This window comes from Achroia grisella, unplaced genomic scaffold (assembly GCF_030625045.1).
Source record: "Achroia grisella isolate CSIRO2021 unplaced genomic scaffold, CSIRO_AGI_Agris_v1 utg478, whole genome shotgun sequence".
NCBI lineage: Eukaryota > Metazoa > Arthropoda > Insecta > Lepidoptera > Pyralidae > Achroia > Achroia grisella.
The window spans coordinates 3,302,599-3,320,219 of NW_026712882.1; the positions used below are offsets into that span (position 1 = coordinate 3,302,599).

General features: G+C 38.0%; 1 protein-coding gene across 1 annotated transcript in view; it reads right to left on the reverse strand.

The window, feature by feature from the left end:
• Positions 1–3,902: 3,902 nt before the first annotated feature.
• LOC131845653 (frizzled-2) overlaps positions 3,903–17,621 on the reverse strand; it is a 46,295-nt gene continuing 32,576 nt past the window's right edge. Inside the window, exons 2-3 of the mRNA XM_059194742.1 lie at positions 6,121–6,332; positions 3,903–5,348 (exon numbers count right to left, since the gene is read on the reverse strand). Coding sequence (XP_059050725.1) covers positions 3,903–5,348; positions 6,121–6,312 — 1,638 coding nt within the window. The 5' untranslated portion in view covers positions 6,313–6,332. The remainder of the gene's footprint in view (positions 5,349–6,120; positions 6,333–17,621) is intronic.

A 17,621-nucleotide genomic window follows, 5' to 3' on the forward strand; every position in this document is an offset into this window, starting at 1 on the left:
ATGAATAATATTAAATTGTGGTAAAAGATTTATTTACTTTAATTAAGAACGAATTAACTATATTAATAATATGTATTAAATGCAAAAATATAAAATAACTAAGATGTTGTCTATAGTTGACAAGGCTGTGTGGCGCTGTTCCTTTGCCTTTACTGTTGTAGATAATAATAAGTATCAAATCATTTTTGTTTTCAAGTTTTACATAAAATTTGTAATCGTTTAAGTTATATTTAATTACAGTGATATAATTAAATTAAAATATCGGTATCAATAATATTGTACCATTATTTTAAAATTTTTGTTAATATATTTACAATCATTATTACCTGTGTGCTAACAATATTTAATGTACTTAATTTTAAGGGTAATAAATTGAGTTGATTATTATTCTTAAATAGTTATCAGATGTTTAAAGCATAAGTATGCATTTCATAGACAAAACATTTCTCTTTTATTATTAATATTTTTTTAATGAATAATGAAAAATTGGAATTACCTGTCTACAGGTTGTTCGTTGTAACATCGAAAAACATTACTCTGTGAGAATTTAATCGAAAGCAATAATGCCATTTAAAACTAGTTTCTAATGGCAGAGCTTGATGGTTGTTAATGTATTTTAATGGTTAGTGATTCATTTAAAATGTGTCTATTCATTTCTTTGTTGAAATGTTTGTGTTTTGTAGTGAACTGCTAGATTTGTATAGAAGAAACTGCCATTACTGACGAAAATACGTAATTAGCTAAGGTAGACTGTAGGTATTAAGTGTAAGTTATATAAATAGAAAGTTATTCCTTCCATGCCATAATTTGTTGAGGCAAATTGAAGTGACACCGCGCAGCTAGCGCCGCCCATGAACGGAGTTGCCATTTTTCGTGACTTTTATTATGTAGTAACAAATATTTTTTAATATAGTAACAATCTGTCCAAACGACATACGTAATTGTAATGTGATAGTTTATAGATATAAGTTAATCTCATACTCGTGTAATTGTTTTATTTAAAACTATATTTTTTACATTTAGCGTCATCTAGCGGTAAGTTGCTAAACTACATAGATGTCGTTGTTTTAAGAAGTTCGTCATATAATGTAAAGATGGCACTGTATGTACAAATATTTTTATATTTTTAACTTGTTTACATGTGTTTTGTTATGATTACCACGAGATAATGTTCAAACTAGCAATAACTAGTTTTTATATTACTATTAGTGCTTTTAGTCTTCTAAATAAACCTTATAGACTGAATTTGTTGCTTTTATTTAAACACCTGTTTCTGAAAATTATAAACAGTGATTTTATAAGCTTTATGTTTATTTTAATTCTATATTTATTTGGCATTTTACCCTACATTCGTATCAGGCGAGTTTCATTTTTGACAGACAATTTGTACTAGGCGGTCATAACCGTAGTGGTGTTAACGCACTTCTTTACAAATACCCTCTTCTGTCTATAAAAATGGTATGATGCACGCCAGGTGTTGACCAATCAGGTTACGGTCCGAGTTGTCCGGTCGGGTTATGGAATTTATGCACAATTTCGTAGTATGGATCATAGAAGACTTATAATACAAAATTTTGTTCCATTGTTATCTTTGCGTCTCGTATTGGCTTAAATATGAACAAAATATTGTAAAATAAATCAAGGTACCAGGCTAACAGAAACCTTAGGAGGTTGCTGTTGAAAGGTCAATTACTACATATTGTTATTAACTTCTGCGTTCCTATTATTTTCTAAATTTTAGTTTGAAAAATTAGCACCGCGCGTTGCGGCGTCAGTTCGCTTTAGAGAAGAAATATTGTAAATATAACGGTACCAGGCAAACAGAATGCTTAGAAGGTTGTGATTGTTGTTGAAGAGTCAATTACTAAATGCTGTTGTTAACTTCTGCGATTCCATTATTCACTTGATACTTTGATTTTAGTTGTGGCAGGTCAGAAAAACTTTTCTAAAAATAACAATACATCGTCAGGTGACTTATTTAATGATCTGTCAGTCTTATTAATTATTCATAAGACTGATAGATCATTAATAATAATATTTCATGTCGGAAATTCAAAATTTTCTAAAGTTTGATTGCACTCACAAATATAATGTACTTTTAAAACAACACCCAAAAAGGCTATCTCTATGCTAATTTTAATGTAGTCAAAACATTTGTTTTGTTGCATGATTGAGGCAATGTCAGTTAAATGTAACTAGCTGATCCACGCAATTTCGTCTGTAGGACACTTGACATTTCTCATTATATTTCGCCAAATTTACATGCTATCTTTTCAAATTAAAGCCTATTTGTTATTTTGATGTATAACATATTTTACTGTTCAGTAGTTTTTGCATGCGAGTAACAAACATACATCCACCTATACATCTGTACTCATAAACTTTCTCGTTCATATTATTAGTAAGATTATTAAATTAAAAAAAAGGATGTTAATTATATATGGAATAATTAAAAAAAAGTAAAGATTGTACATAAAAAAGTCGCTTTATTATTATATTTCTTATCTACAGCTAGATATAAAATAAATTACATAGTTTGATGCGATCGGCTGTGGCGCCGCGGACACATTTACAATATCTTCTCGTTTATAAATAAAATATATGGTACAAAATTACATAATTGCACGTGGCGGTCTAGCTTCGACATTAAACATTCTATTTGAGCGATTTTTTCATTTGTTTTCAGTTTCAATCGGGATATTTATCTTATATAATGAGATTATTAACAATGGTCGCTTACATTACGTTATATATTGTACGTTGAGATCCCTATATTACAACTATAGAAGTAGTGTATGCTGTCCATACATCTAAATGCAAACATCAGTGGATTTGTGGATTCATAGATACAAGATGTCTTCATAATTTTCGTTAAACTTTATATTTATGGTAACAATACATATCAGTAAATTGTTAAGTTGATTAGCACGAGTTTTTATATCAATTTAACATTTCACTGGTTTGTAGGTGCTTTGGTTCGGGTCATAAATCCATCCAGATTCCTCGCATTTAAATGAATTTATGCGAAACGTAACGTTCTACTACTCGCCGGCAGATGGCGGTTTACAATTCCATGCCTCTATCACATGGTCGTACTAGTCTACACGTCGTTGAATAGGACATCCGCCTATACACATTTGGTACTAAATATAGCTATTTACAATTTTTTTTCGCTTACAATGTAATTTGTAAAGTAGTGAGTTGCGATTATGTATAATTATTTTACAAATTTCAAACCTCTTTCACTGAGTAATGAAAAGTTTCGTCAAATTACACTCGGTTAGAACTCAACAAATAAACCGAGTTTTTATTACGGACAATACAGTACATAAAAAAATGTTGAGTAAACGCAAAATCGGTGTACACAGTGATTACATGTTTAACGACTGCTCGTTTATCTTTAGTATCGACGCGCATTAGTAAATCCCTTTATTTTAACACTATAATATGTTACATTTCACCGTACGTGGAAAACGTTAATTATAAAGTATTTTACTAATTCGCGTGTCGCGAAATCGACGTCTACACGCGAACTGCACTTATACACCGTCCGTGTACGAGTATCGCCGCACTACACTAGTATACGAGGGGTCATCGGGCTCCTCACTTACACACTATTACGTATATATTACGTGCACGTCGCGGCACGCGCGGGACTAGACAACCGCGTCACGCTCGTCACGTCTCGGTACGTCACGTCACGTCACGTCACGTCACGAGAGTCCGCGGGCGGGCACGGTAATGGCACTGACACACGGGGCCGCCGGCGCCTACACGGGCCCGTAGTCGGAGAGCGGCTGGGCGGAGCGCGCGGAGGGCGCGGCGGGGGGCGGCGGGGGCGGGTGCGGGGGCTGCGCGGGGGGCGGGGGCTGCGCGGGGGGCGCGCGCGGCCCGGGCGCGCGTCACACGGCGCCCTTGACGAGCGCGCGGTGGTGCGGGCCCCGGCCGCCGCGCCACACGCGCCGCCACGAGTCCAGCGTCTTCCCGGACCAGATCCACACGCCCGACGTGATGCCCACCGCCAGCGCCATGAAGTACTTGAGCATGAGCGCGGAGTAGAGCGGGCGGGAGCCGCAGCCCGCGCCGCACGCCACGCGCCGCAGCCAGCGCTCGTGGCCGCCCGCCTCGTACGCCAGGCAGCCGATCACCACGCCCGCCGGCACCGCGTACAGCACGCTGAACACGCCGATCCGGATCATCAGCTTCTCCAGCTTGTCCGCCTTCGAGCCCGCGCCGATGCCGCCCTGCCGCTTGATCACCGAGCGGATGCGGAACAGCGACACGAACCCGGCGAGCAGGAACGTGGCGCCCAGCGCGAAGTACACCACCAGCGGCGCGAGCACGTACCGCCGCAGGTTCTCGGGCGAGGTGTTTCCGACGTAGCAGATGCCGGCCACCGGGTCGCCGTCGACGGCGCCGGCCAGCAGCACGGCGACCGTCTTCGCGGCGGGGATCAGCCACGCGGCCAGGTGGTAGTACTGGGCGTGGCCCGCGATCGCCTCGTTGCCCCACTTGAGCCCCGCGGCCAGGAACCACGCGAACGACAGCACCACCCACCAGATCGACGAGGCCATGCCGAAGAAGTAGACCAGGACGAAGACGAGCGTGCAGGCGCCGGGCCCGTCGGCGGAGGTCTTCAGCGCGGGCCCGTCACAGGCGACCTCCTCGTGGCCGATCGCGAGCCGCGTCAGGTAGCCGACTGCGACCATGAAGTAGCAGGCCGAGAGGTACACTATGGGCCGCTCCGGGTACTTGAAGCGCTGCGAGTCGATCAGGAAGGTGGTGAGCGTCATGAGCGTGGAGGCCGCGCACAGGCCGCTCCAGAGCGCGACCCACACGGCCGCGAACTCCTTCTCCTCGCGCGTGAAGAAGGCCCCGCGGCAGGGCAGCGCGCAGGCGGCCAGCCCGATGGCGGCGGCGCTGGAGTTGGCGGTGGCCGGCACCAGCGGCAGGCGGCAGGTGCAGGCGCAGTCGTCGGCGGCGGCCGCGCCCGCGCCGGCAGCCTGGCCGCTCTCGCAGTTTTTTGGGTCCTTGCAGAGGTTCTTGTGGGTCTTGCGGGGCGGCGGGCGCGGCGGCTCGGGCTCCGGCTCGCGATTGTTGTCGTCCATGCACAGGTTCTCGGGGTCCCCGAAGCGCGGCAGCTTCTCGCAGGCCATGCGCTCGGGCCACTGGAAGCCGTACTTCTGCATGAGCGGCGCGCAGCCCGAGCGCGCGCGCTCGCACACGCTGCGGCACGCCGGCAGCGGCTTCGCGTAGTCCTCCAGGCAGATCGGCGTGTACACCGAGCACAGGAAGAACTTCAGGTCGGCGGAGCATTTTATTTCGACGAGGGGCCAGTACTGGTGGACCTGAAATTTAATTATAACATATATTAGTTTTTTATCCGCGAGATCGGAAAATTGTGGACAAATCGAAATACCACCCAATATATCGGAATTAATTATATACTAACTGTTACTGTTGATTACTGTTGCTGTTGGTATATTATTATTTTATTTATTAAAATAAATAAAATTTCTAACTGTCACTTCTTATAACATTAACTATCAGCGAGTAAGTCTCTTTAAAATCGGTCCAGCAGTTTCAGAGATTAGCATGTCCAAACAGACAGACAGATATATATGTATCATGAAAATACTTTTATATGCATATAATATGTATAATCATTACAAATATTTAGTAATTGCTTATATGTATACATATATCTCTATATATAGAACTCAAAGGTGACTGACATAGTGATCTATCAACGCACAGCCCAAACTTCTGGACGGATCGAGCTGAAATTTGGCATGTAGGTAGATGTTATGACGTAGGCTTCCGCTAAGAAAGGATTTTGATTAATTCTACCCCCAAGGGGATAAACTAGGGGCTGAAAATTTGTATGAAACTTTGTTAATTTTAAACTGATCGGGCTGAGACTTTGCATGCATAAGGCTACTATGACGTAGTCAACCCCTATGAAAGCATTTTGAAAAATTCCACCCCTAAGCGGATAAATTAACGCGAGCGAAGCCGCGGGCAAAAGCTAGTCAGCTATAAATGTTTTAATTTTTTCTTTCTTTCCTAGTCGTGAGCATGTGGCCATTAGTGTACAAAAATAAAAGATTGATATGTTACCTCTAGGCCGGCTTCGTCTTGGGTGTCATGGTCGAGCGCGTTGGGGAACGAGGTGAGGTTGTACCCGATGCCCCGGCACATGGGGATGACGATCTCTTCGCAGCGCGGCTGGTGCAGCGCGAGCGTCGCCTGCGCTCGCGCCAGCATCAGCGTCGCCAGCGCGACCACGCCGCGCCACCCACACATGCTCATGTGGACTACACTACCGGCATCTGCAAAGGAGCATACATACACATAAATATCATTCATTTAATTAACTTAATTAATTTAAATAATAAATCTATTGTTCAAAATCTACCCTGTAACATCGTAAGCACAGATTATTATATTAGAGTCCGTTAGTTTTCTGTTCCCGCGCCTTTGCCTCCCCTCCCTTACCTAGTACTGAACCGACTGTACGGCGGCCATGACGCGCGCGCATTGTGTTGTGAATTAAAATAAATTAGAACTGTGAAACCTACTGTGAACCTACTGTGAAACTGGACAGCTAGCGAAGATATCTTCGAGACCCTGAAGCCCAAGAAATCCGCAGAACCATACAGGTACGTGACTGACGCTTCCACTCATTTTTCACTATATATATACATAGTAAATTCCCTAACATTTTGGTAGCAGAGTAGTTTCCCTAACATCTATATATGTACTAGCTATTACCTCGGTTTCATCCGCATGAAATTTATGACCATATAATATAAATATGTTATTCTGATGTACAAGCTATATTACTATAAAGTTTCATCAAAATCAGTTCAGTAGTTTTTGCGTAAAAGAGTAGTAGTTGTTGCGTAGTAGAGTAGAGTAAACCATATTCACAATACTTCGCGTTTATCTATACATATATATAAAATTGGAGTGTCTGTTTGTAATATTGAAATAACCGTTTTTACTACATGCATATGAATATAAATACAGTACATACATCAAAATAACATTTTTTACAATTTATCTCTGTCTGTTTGTTCCGGTTAATCTCTGAAATGGCGTGACCGATTTTGACGGGACTTTTATTGGCAGGTAGCTGATGTAATAAGGAGTAACTTAGACTACTTTTACCTTAGAAAATTCTTTTATTTAAAAAAAAAAACAAGTCAATCAGAAAGACATTTCAAATCAGTTATTACATCAGGAGAAAGTATTATAAATAGGGTATCCCTATCCATTATCAGTGCGTTATCAGTAGGCCAATAGTAATAAAACACGAACAGTAGCGAACTCCCGTATATACATATATGTAATTCTTAACAGTAATTATTTGATAATCGCGCCGTACTGATAACACTTATCACCGTCCAGATTGTAACCCGAGATACGTAATCGTATACTTTGTTCGCCGATATATTTTGTTTGCAGGATTTGCAATATTTTGTAAATCAATTCGACTTATTAATTGAAAATATGATTCTTTTTTCCATCGAAGTTTATTATAAAAACTACAATCAGAAAAGAATCTATTTTTAATAATATTATAAACGTGAAAGTTTGTGAGTATGGATGAATGTTTGTTACTCTTTCACGCAAAAACTACTGAACGGATTTTGTTGTAACTTTACAGGAATATAGCTTATACATCAGAATAATATAGGCTATAAATTTCATACGGATAAAACCGCGAACACAGCTAGTAGAAAGATAATTGAAAACAGTTTATTCAAATAAACTTAATTTAAGCGCTTTTGAATAGTCAGTTATTCTTCTTTTAATCTACCGCTCATTCAGAAAGCTGTCTCAACACAAGAAGAATGAGCAAGAAACATGAGTGTTGCTTGTTGTACTGTTGTCGAAACGTGTGAAATACCAACTATCACTAATTTATTAGGGTCAAATATTAAATACACAATTAGCTTAAATTAGTCGTAGTGATTAGAGCAGACCAGTCCCTACAAACAGCACTCGTTCACGAGTATGACGTAGCCAGCCACCAATTCTCTAAATTATACAAAGTCTAAGCTATTTTCATTGACGTAATAATTGTTAAACCAAGCATCGTAACGAGATCCTAAACAAGCATTTATATTTAAAATTGACAGGGTGTTTAACTGTGCCTAATTAAAAGTCAATAACAGTTGAAATAAATACGAGTACACTGTTTTTCCGGACGCTCAGTCCGTTGGAATAGATTTAGTTTTAGTTAAATGCTTTTATTTATTTCTAGCGGAACATGTGCCCGGTGAATAGACTTTGTACATTGTAGACTGGACGCAGTTTCATTATTAAATGCCTAACGTGCAATCGCTTCTTAGAATGCAGGCGAGATTTTTATGGGCCATTCAATTTTATTAACTAGTTTGCATAGTTACTTCAACTATACAGTACCTATTTATTGTGACTATAAAAACGTCTATGAGTTGTGCTACAGAATGATGTATAGGTTTACTTAAAAACTATTTGCTTGGTACGGGATACGAATTTTTTTAGTTTGCGTTCGGGCGCTCCGCACTGTGTTCCTTTCGATCCCCTGTCCAATTGAAACGGGGATATTATCACAGCCTGAGTCGAGATTCGAACCCCTAGCGGTGCCCATAGATTAAACTCGTATCCGTCAGGCTGGAGTTGGCCTTCGAGTTTTTGAAATGAGGTAATGAAATGAGGTTGGCCGTACCAAATCCTTACAGTTTCTGCGGACGAAAAATGGCAGCGATTGCAACTCCAATTAAGAGGACGAACTTGCATGACGGATTCGTCTTTGGCCTGAGGGTATATACAGCTGGGGTTAGAACCTAGGCCCAAACCGTCGTAATTTCCAAACCCAAAACCCTTGAAAAACTTGAACCCTTGAGAAAAAATTGAAATAATTACGAGTCTGTACCTCATATTTTCTTCTCCTTTCTATTATCCCGAGGCCCGTTGAAACGCGAGGTAGTATATTATACTGATAATGAGATCAAATAAAAACAATCAATATCTGATTACTACCATCCGTTTGCATCAATGCTAACCTTTACAAATGATAAAGTACCCAAAGAAAATATGTTTATTTGATAACGTGCACATTCCAAACAAACGTAATCTGACAATTATTCGCTGTAAATATACAGATAACTACTGAGCTGGCCAAGTGACAATCACTATTTGATAGCTGTTAGCCACACTCTGCGGGCATGTAAAGTCGTCTTGTTTGGTTTACTTATTGGACCCTAACCTTAATTTAATGTATTTTTTTTACAACACAGGTGACAAACGAGCATGCGATTCTCCTGATGGTAAGTGATTACCGCTGCCCATGGGCACCCGCATCACCAGAGGAATTGCAAGTACGTTGTCGGTCTTTTAAAAAGGAATAAGCTCCTTTCTTGAAGGTTTCAATATCGTGTCGGTTCGGAAATTTATGGAAGCTTTACACTTTAGAGTTCTTCCACGGGTGACAAATGATATTTTAATTAACTTTTAACTTTCAATTATTTGACATATCACACGCAAGTCTCTTGCTCGTTCTTGATGATGACTCTTTCCGAATGATCGTATTAGAATCTGATATGACTATTTAAAAGTGTTTATATAGAGTTTATTTGAATAAAGTTACAAATTACCTCATTTAAATAAACTTAATATAAGCACTTTTGAATAAAATATGATTTTTAGAATAAGATTATTGACTTATTAAGTCATGTTCTTAAATACTTAGAATCTAATACGACTATTTAAAAGTACATATATTAAGTTTATTTGATTAAAGATCATTTCAATATCAAGAATAGGATGTTGTCGTCACATCTGCGCGTTGTCTAGTCTATGGCCACCGCGGCCGGCCGTGTGCTGTTGACCGTCGCAAGAGTCGCTGTACGTCGACAGTTAATGTGCTTTTAACGACACAAGATATCGACACGTGTCTCTAACAGACATCCTACGGATTCGGTAACAGTTAAATTTAACGTTAGCACGATAGTTGTGTGGTTAACTGCATGCTCACGCTTGATTACATTGTAACCTGAAATGGTGTTTGGCTACACCTAATGGGTGCATTAGGATTAATTTGGAATCACGTTCCGTTTCACGCATCTATTTAATTAACGAGAAACAATGGCATCGTTCTTGAACTACCGCGTGGCGGCTTAAAAATTTTAATCTTTATGATATTTTAAATGCGAAAGTTTGTGAGAATGTTTGTTACACTTTCACGTAAAAACTACTTGACGGATTTTTATGAAAATTTACAGTAATATAGCTTATGCATCAGAATAACACATAGGCTATGTTTTAGATTGAAATTTAACAGGTGAAGCCGCGGGCGAAACCGCGAACACAGCTAGTATTGCTATAAATACATATTTATTTATTTGCTTGAAATATACAATACTTATATATTAGAAGAGGGTCAGTATTAATAAAATGGTCTACATATTTCGCCATTGTTTTAGCATGCAATTTTTTAAAAATATACAATGTAATTATTAAAAAATGAATTGATAAAAAAAACACATTATATGTCAAAATTTGGTAGCTACATAACACTTATTTCGTTAACTGACAATTTATTTACGTCGTCAGTGTTTTAATACGAGTATTTCACCATTATTCCTAACAATAATTTTTTTATGGGGTGATAATGGAATGGTGCACCCGCCTGCGCTAACGGTATACGCTGGCAGAGCACCAGTGGAGGATAATGAGATGAGCATGAGGTCAGGTCAGTTAGCCCATTGTGACAAATTCACCAAGAATTTATCACGATGGTTTCCAGGGGGAACCGCGTGGTCTACCTGACATGGTACATTGCTAGCAATAAGATTTCAGTCCACATTACTAACAATCCCCTTTCCCCCCCGCTCAGCTATGTTATATATATATTTTGGTTCAGCAAATCAATGAAATGGTATTTTTGTTTGTTGGCAATATAAATATTTACGCGGCACACTGTATCTAAACTAATAATATCGGCTAGTGAGCGAATTTATTTATAACACATAAAATAAACAAGACGCCAATAAAAATAATCACGCGTATTTTTCTGACGGAAAACTAGTTTTGCGCAAGATTTCTATTTGATTACTGAATTTACTCGTGTAATGTTGGTGGAGTCGGAATATTAGCCACATTACTCCGGCACTGAGTAGTATTAGTCTAACTTTATGACCTAACTAGAACCGGTTTTACACGGCTGATTTTATTGAGATATATGTATTTTTTTAAATTAATATATAGATATCACTCCAGTCTCTACAATATCGGCCTGCCAGCCTAGTGTAGAACTACAGTAAATTAAAATGTAAATGTGTATCATGAATAAATATTATTATTATTATTATATTTTATTTAATTAAACATAAATTGCACACCTCTTATGAGGTTAATGCACCGGCTACATGAATCTTTGTTTGCCCAATGGTTGACTGGGAGAAAATGCCTCAAGGTGATAACTCCGCCATGTGTACCTTTATTTATGTATTTGTGCATTAAAGTTTTAATAAATAAAAATAAATAAATCTCAACAACATATTGTTAATACCTTATTGTTTACTACATTTGGGAAATTATAAAAAAAAAGATTTCTATAAGTGAAGAATGAATGAAAGCTAGAATGTATGATAAGCTTAAAACTATGTCTGACTGATATTAAAATGATTTTGTGTCTGGTTGTTTCCTCTTTATCATTTTTATAGACTAACATGTTTGACATTCTTATGTTGTCGTAAAAAAATTATATTCTAAAAAATCTTTCAAACATAGAACAACCTTTATTTTAGAAGAAGAAGAGAAAGAAGAACCTTTGTATGAAGTGAGTTATATAATTTCATATATTTTAGGTACCACACAGTATCCTTTGTAAGACGTGTTTATTTTGATATAAGACAGTAAAATTACAGAATAAAAGACATACAGACAGATTTCAACTTAAAAATGTAAAGTTACAACAATTATTCAAAAGAGCAACACGCAAATTTCTTGCTGCTCGTTCTTCTGATGAGACTGCTTTCTGTAAAGCGGTAGATTAAAAAAATAAGTACGACTATGCAAAAGTGCTTTTGACAAAAAAAAATTGCTATTCTATTCTATATTTTACTGGTTTAGTATGAACTGTCGTTGTTTATATGCAATGGTTTATTTCGAGTCGTTAATGTTGCTATTTAATGTAGAACGTCGATTCCAGGACTGCGTGTGCGCTGCCCTTCGTTGAGTTTGTAACATCGTAACAAACATGGCCGTAAAACAGCCGTGGGTTTTCTTGGTATCGTGAGCTAGGGTTAGCGGTTCAGCGTTTCTAGAAGGGAATGGGAGTGTTAGCAATGTGATTATTGACTCTATTGCTAGCAAGGTACCATGTCAGGTATACCTCCACGCCTTTCCATCATTATTATAAATTCCTGGTGAATTTGTCACAATACGCTAAGTGACCTGCCTCATGTATGAAATTTCATCATCAACCATTAAAAATACCATACGTTTCTATTGTTTAAAGTTAAAAGCATTTATTCACATATAGGAAACCAGCTGTGGACCACACTTTCGTCTGCTTTTTTGGAGATACGAGACAGAAGGAGCCTAGGACCTCGTTACATAATCTATCGACATGTCAACTTTCAAGCTAACAGGATCCCTACAAGTCTATGGTAATATTATAAAACATATATATATATATATAAAATATCGCAACTCTATGTTCCATATTCAAAATTATTAATTATATTTTTTAATAAATATACCTAATGACAATTGTTTTATAGCATTTTTTTTTAATCTGTGTCAGTAACTTCGATTGGTGATTTAGTACATTTGGATTTTCATTTAATGTTAGACATAGACATCTATATAAATATACATTGTAAATAAACCGGCTTTTTAAAAAAAAAGTAATTTAATTAAGTTTCTTGCCAGTTCTTCTCGATTGGATCAACTGGATGGTAATGAAAAAATTAAAATTATAATAATGTAAAAATTTGACGTTTATAAGCGGCTAAAATGTCCTATATGAATAAATGAATTTTGAATGTTGGATTTTGAATGTAGGGATAAATTGTGCTATATATTTTTTTAAATATTTAATTTTTTATTATAGAAAGCACTTTATTATTTTATAAAGCACAAAGTGTCTTATTAATGTTGATAATATTATCAGATTGAACAAAGAATGCGTAGCGGTTTCTATGTTAAATGTCGTATACTTGGTAATATATAATAGTATTTCATTGGTAAAATGTGTTTACTAATGACCATGGCAGGGTGGCCATATAAGGGTGGTGCTTGTTAGGCAAATGATAGGTAGGTACAACGTTTGGGTGTATACTGTCTCCTTTATTATAATAATCAATCTTTATATACTACTTACTAACTACATTCATCCTTACAAAACAACATTTATTTAAAAGAGCAGCACGCAGTTCTTTTACCATTCTTATTGTGATAAGTCTGCTTTCAGAATGAAGTGGTAAAATCAAAAAGTACTATTGAAAAGTGCTTGAAAATAAGTGTTTTTGGATAATTATTATTTCTATTTCTGAGAGTAGGTCCTGGATACTTAAAAACAGATAGTAAAGGATCCGGTTTCTTACAATTTCTTTTTTATACTACTATGGTGGCAATCAAGCCGTATGCTTGATTGCCCATCTGATGGTAAATGGTTACCGTAGCCTATGAACGCCTGAAACACCAGGGGTATCACTTGCGCGTTGCCGACCCTCAAATGCTGATGTTAAAATTATGAAAAAACATAAAAATATAAATGAAGTGTATGTGTCTAATATATTTAAAAGCAAGCCATTTGCGATATCTATTTATATCAATATATTTGGGCCAACAATGCGACCTCTCATTAGGGTTTATTATGCGCCTTTATTACGGTACACTTGTAATAGCCGAGGTCGGCCCGTAATGCCCGCATGCTGGAGGGGCCATTTAGAGAGCAAACTGGCGACAGAACGTGCTCTATGGTTCATATAATGGTTCTTTATTAACTAATGTATAGGTATGAACTTACCTGTTACCTTATGTAAAATTAGTGCAGTAATAACTAATTCGTAGCTAATATTATAAATGCGAAAGTAAGTCTGTCTGTCTGTCGTGCTTTCACGCCAAAATTATTCAACAGATTTAAATGAAATTTGGTACACAGACAGTAAAGACACTGAGAAAGGACAAGGGCTACGTTTAATGCAAAAAAAGGTTGTAAGGTGTTGATAAGGTAGATAAAAGGTTGTATGGAAACATCTTTTATATTTGTCTTTTTTTGGTTACATTATAATTTATTTTATTTGGTCAAGGTCTACGCGGACGAAGTCTCGGGCACAGCTTTACTAATTAATAAATACATACATACTAGTATTATTGTTATCGGCCTCAGTTTAACTGTTTACTACACTGTTTTACTTTAGTTGTTCGCTAGTTCGATTATTGTATCGGTCTGGCTGTTTTCTATGTATATTATGTACGTATTTATCAAAAATGTATTTAAGTATTTATATCAGTTGTCTAGTACTCATAATAGCAGCTTTGCTTAGCTTGGGACTAGACGCTGTGTGAATTATAGAATGTTACAATTGTTTTAAAAAGTAAAATTATGTCGGACTGATTCTCATATTTTCACCGCTAGTTCACCAGAGGATACTCTATACAAAAATTCCTTTCAAACGAAACATGTATTACAAAGCACAGCTTGCTTTTCTTGGCGGCTGAAGCAAATGAGACAGACGACCTCGCAGACAACTTTGTACAAAGCTTAAAAGCTTAGCTAGTATTTTGGAAAATATATAAAAAATATCCGATTATTGTAGCGGATATAATAAATAACTAGATGTGACAACAAATTAACCTGCCCTCGACATTAGCTGACTTTACACGACACGTTCTTTGATACGCGAGCGTGTTATATCTGGGCGTTTGTTAAGTATTTTTTCTGTTCACTCTTTGGCCCGTGTATTTTTATAGTACGTAAAAAAAAAAATCTGAAATGACACATTTTGTTTCAAAGACACGTTTAAAATTTTTAAAGTATCAATGACTATGATTTTGCTTCTTTGCTCAGATGGTTTTTTCGGACTACTCTATTGCTGTTGCCCGCAGCTAGCCTTTACAGCTTCATCGGACGATAGAGAACGAGTGCAGATATTAGTCCAGCGGGCACTTCAAATCCGCAGAAGGACTTATGGAGCGGCTGATGACCAACTCCCGCCTGACGGATACGACTTTAGGCTGAGCGCACCGCTAAGGGTTCGATCTACGGCTCAGGCCGTCGTAATTTCCATCTCCGTTTGAATTGGACTGGTAGAAATAACTATTCAAAGAGACAACGTTGCTAATATCTTGGGTACACTGCCTCGATGTGCCCCGTTGGATTATATGATGTGAATAGATGCAAGTGTTTAAATATTCTTTATTGCACTGAAATACATTTTATAAGTATATTAATTAGAAATAATGTTAACAAAAGAGGACTTATCTTTAAAAGAGATCTCTTCCAGTCAAGCCAAGACAGCGTGGCATAGGAAGTGGGTCAAATTGTACAAATAATAATTTAATAAAAATGCCATAAATGCGTTTAAGGAAATATAATTGATTTTGTTCCATAGTCAGATGTCAGTTTGATATAATAATGAAGTATTATAAAAAGGCGCGGAAACAATAGAAAGACGGAAATGCGTAAGATGGTGCGCTCTCTCTCTCGTTCTCTTTGCCTTATTTTATACTAGCTACTCGCTCCGGCTTCGTCCGGGTGTACATGTATTATTCTTCTAGAATCACTCTACCTATTAAAAAAACCGCTTCAAAATCCGTTGCGTAGTTTTAAAGATTTAAGCATAAGGGACGGACAGACAGCGACAGTGACTTTGTTTTATACTATGTAATGATGTAAAGAGAACGACGACATGTAAAACCTCTATTTCCCGCGTGAAAGTGGATTCGCGCGTGAATTAAAGTACGTGTAAAGTCAGCTAATAGGTATTATCTTCTACGTATAATAAAGCATTAGTGAGAAGGTTGACGTCCGACCGGCGTCTGGCGGCCGGCCAAGTGGTTAGAAAGCATAATACCACTCGTACATTCTGGCACGAGACCCGCGGAGGTGGCTAGGATAGCTGACAGAGGGTCGAGTGTTTGGTTTGGCAAACATTGGTATCTTTCAATGAATGACAGAATATGATTAATTTACTCATTGTACCGGTAAAGTATATGTATTTTCTGTATGTGGAATGGTAAATAAGCTAGCGTCATGATGACGGTAAATGGTAACTGTCGTTTTAACAGTAAATAATAAAAATAGTACTTAATAGCTTATACATCAGAATAATAACACAAGTTACAAATTTCACGACGTCGATGTCTTAAATGTTTACAAAATGAACTGAAAATGAATGAATGAAATTTGATTAAATAAAAAACACTGGATAATTAACACAGCGCCATCTAGTCCTACGGTGAGTAGAGCTTGTGTTATGGGTACTAGACAACTCATATAAATACTTAATTACTTTTGTTTTTGTAAATACATACATGATATACATAGAAAACTACCTAGAATGATACAAACAATCATACTCATAAATACAATGAATACAAATGTTTGTACCATGCGAGGAATCGAACCCACGAATATTAGAAGTAAAGCGGTGTGCTCAACGACTGAACCACCGAGGCCGTTGATTACCATGGACATCACGGCGATGATATCTGTGGTACTCACACTTCTTCTTTGGCATTACAAATAAAAAAAAATACACAAAAGCTTTTACACATTTAAATACATTTTTGTGTAAATACATACGTGAGAAAGATGCTAATCATCTATACCAATAAACAGCGTAAATCATGACTATGTTTGAGGAGAAGGAGGCTGTCAGTGATGTGGACTAATAACCCTATTGCTAGCAATGTACCATGTCAGGTTGACCGCCACGCGGTTCCTCCTGGGAACCATCATGATAAATTCTGGTGAATTTACTACGATAGGCTTACTGACTTAAGTGTATCTTATCATCCTCCACTAGTGCCCCGCCAGCGTAAACCGATAGCGCGGACGGGTGCACCATTCTATTATCATCCATTAGACATATGTTTGTATTATGCGAGGATCGAACGCGTAACCATCAGAAGATGAGGCTACAAATCACTACACTATGAAGGTCGTGGAACATAGAAAATTATGCCAAATTATATTATTATGTGCCGCTAGGCACAGCTAGATAGAGATCATGCGGGCGCGCTATGTTTATATAATACATGTCGTAGGGATGCCAATTGTATCAGGATTCTACAATAATTACGGCACTTATGACATTTTAACTATAATAGAACATTTTACAAAAATTATAATTTTTTTTGCACTACTCTAATACTGTTGGTCGCAGTTGGCCTTTACGGCTTCATTGGACGATAGGGGGCGAGTGCAGATGGCACTCCAAACCCGTGGAAGGACTTTTGGAGCTGTTGAAGGTCAACTCCCGCCTGATGGATAGGACTTTAGTTTGACGGCTCCGCTAGACTCAGACCGTCATTTCGATCCCCGTTTGAATTGAATGGGGGATCGATCGGATTTAATGCAAAAAGACAAACATACATTTGCATGCGTTCATTGT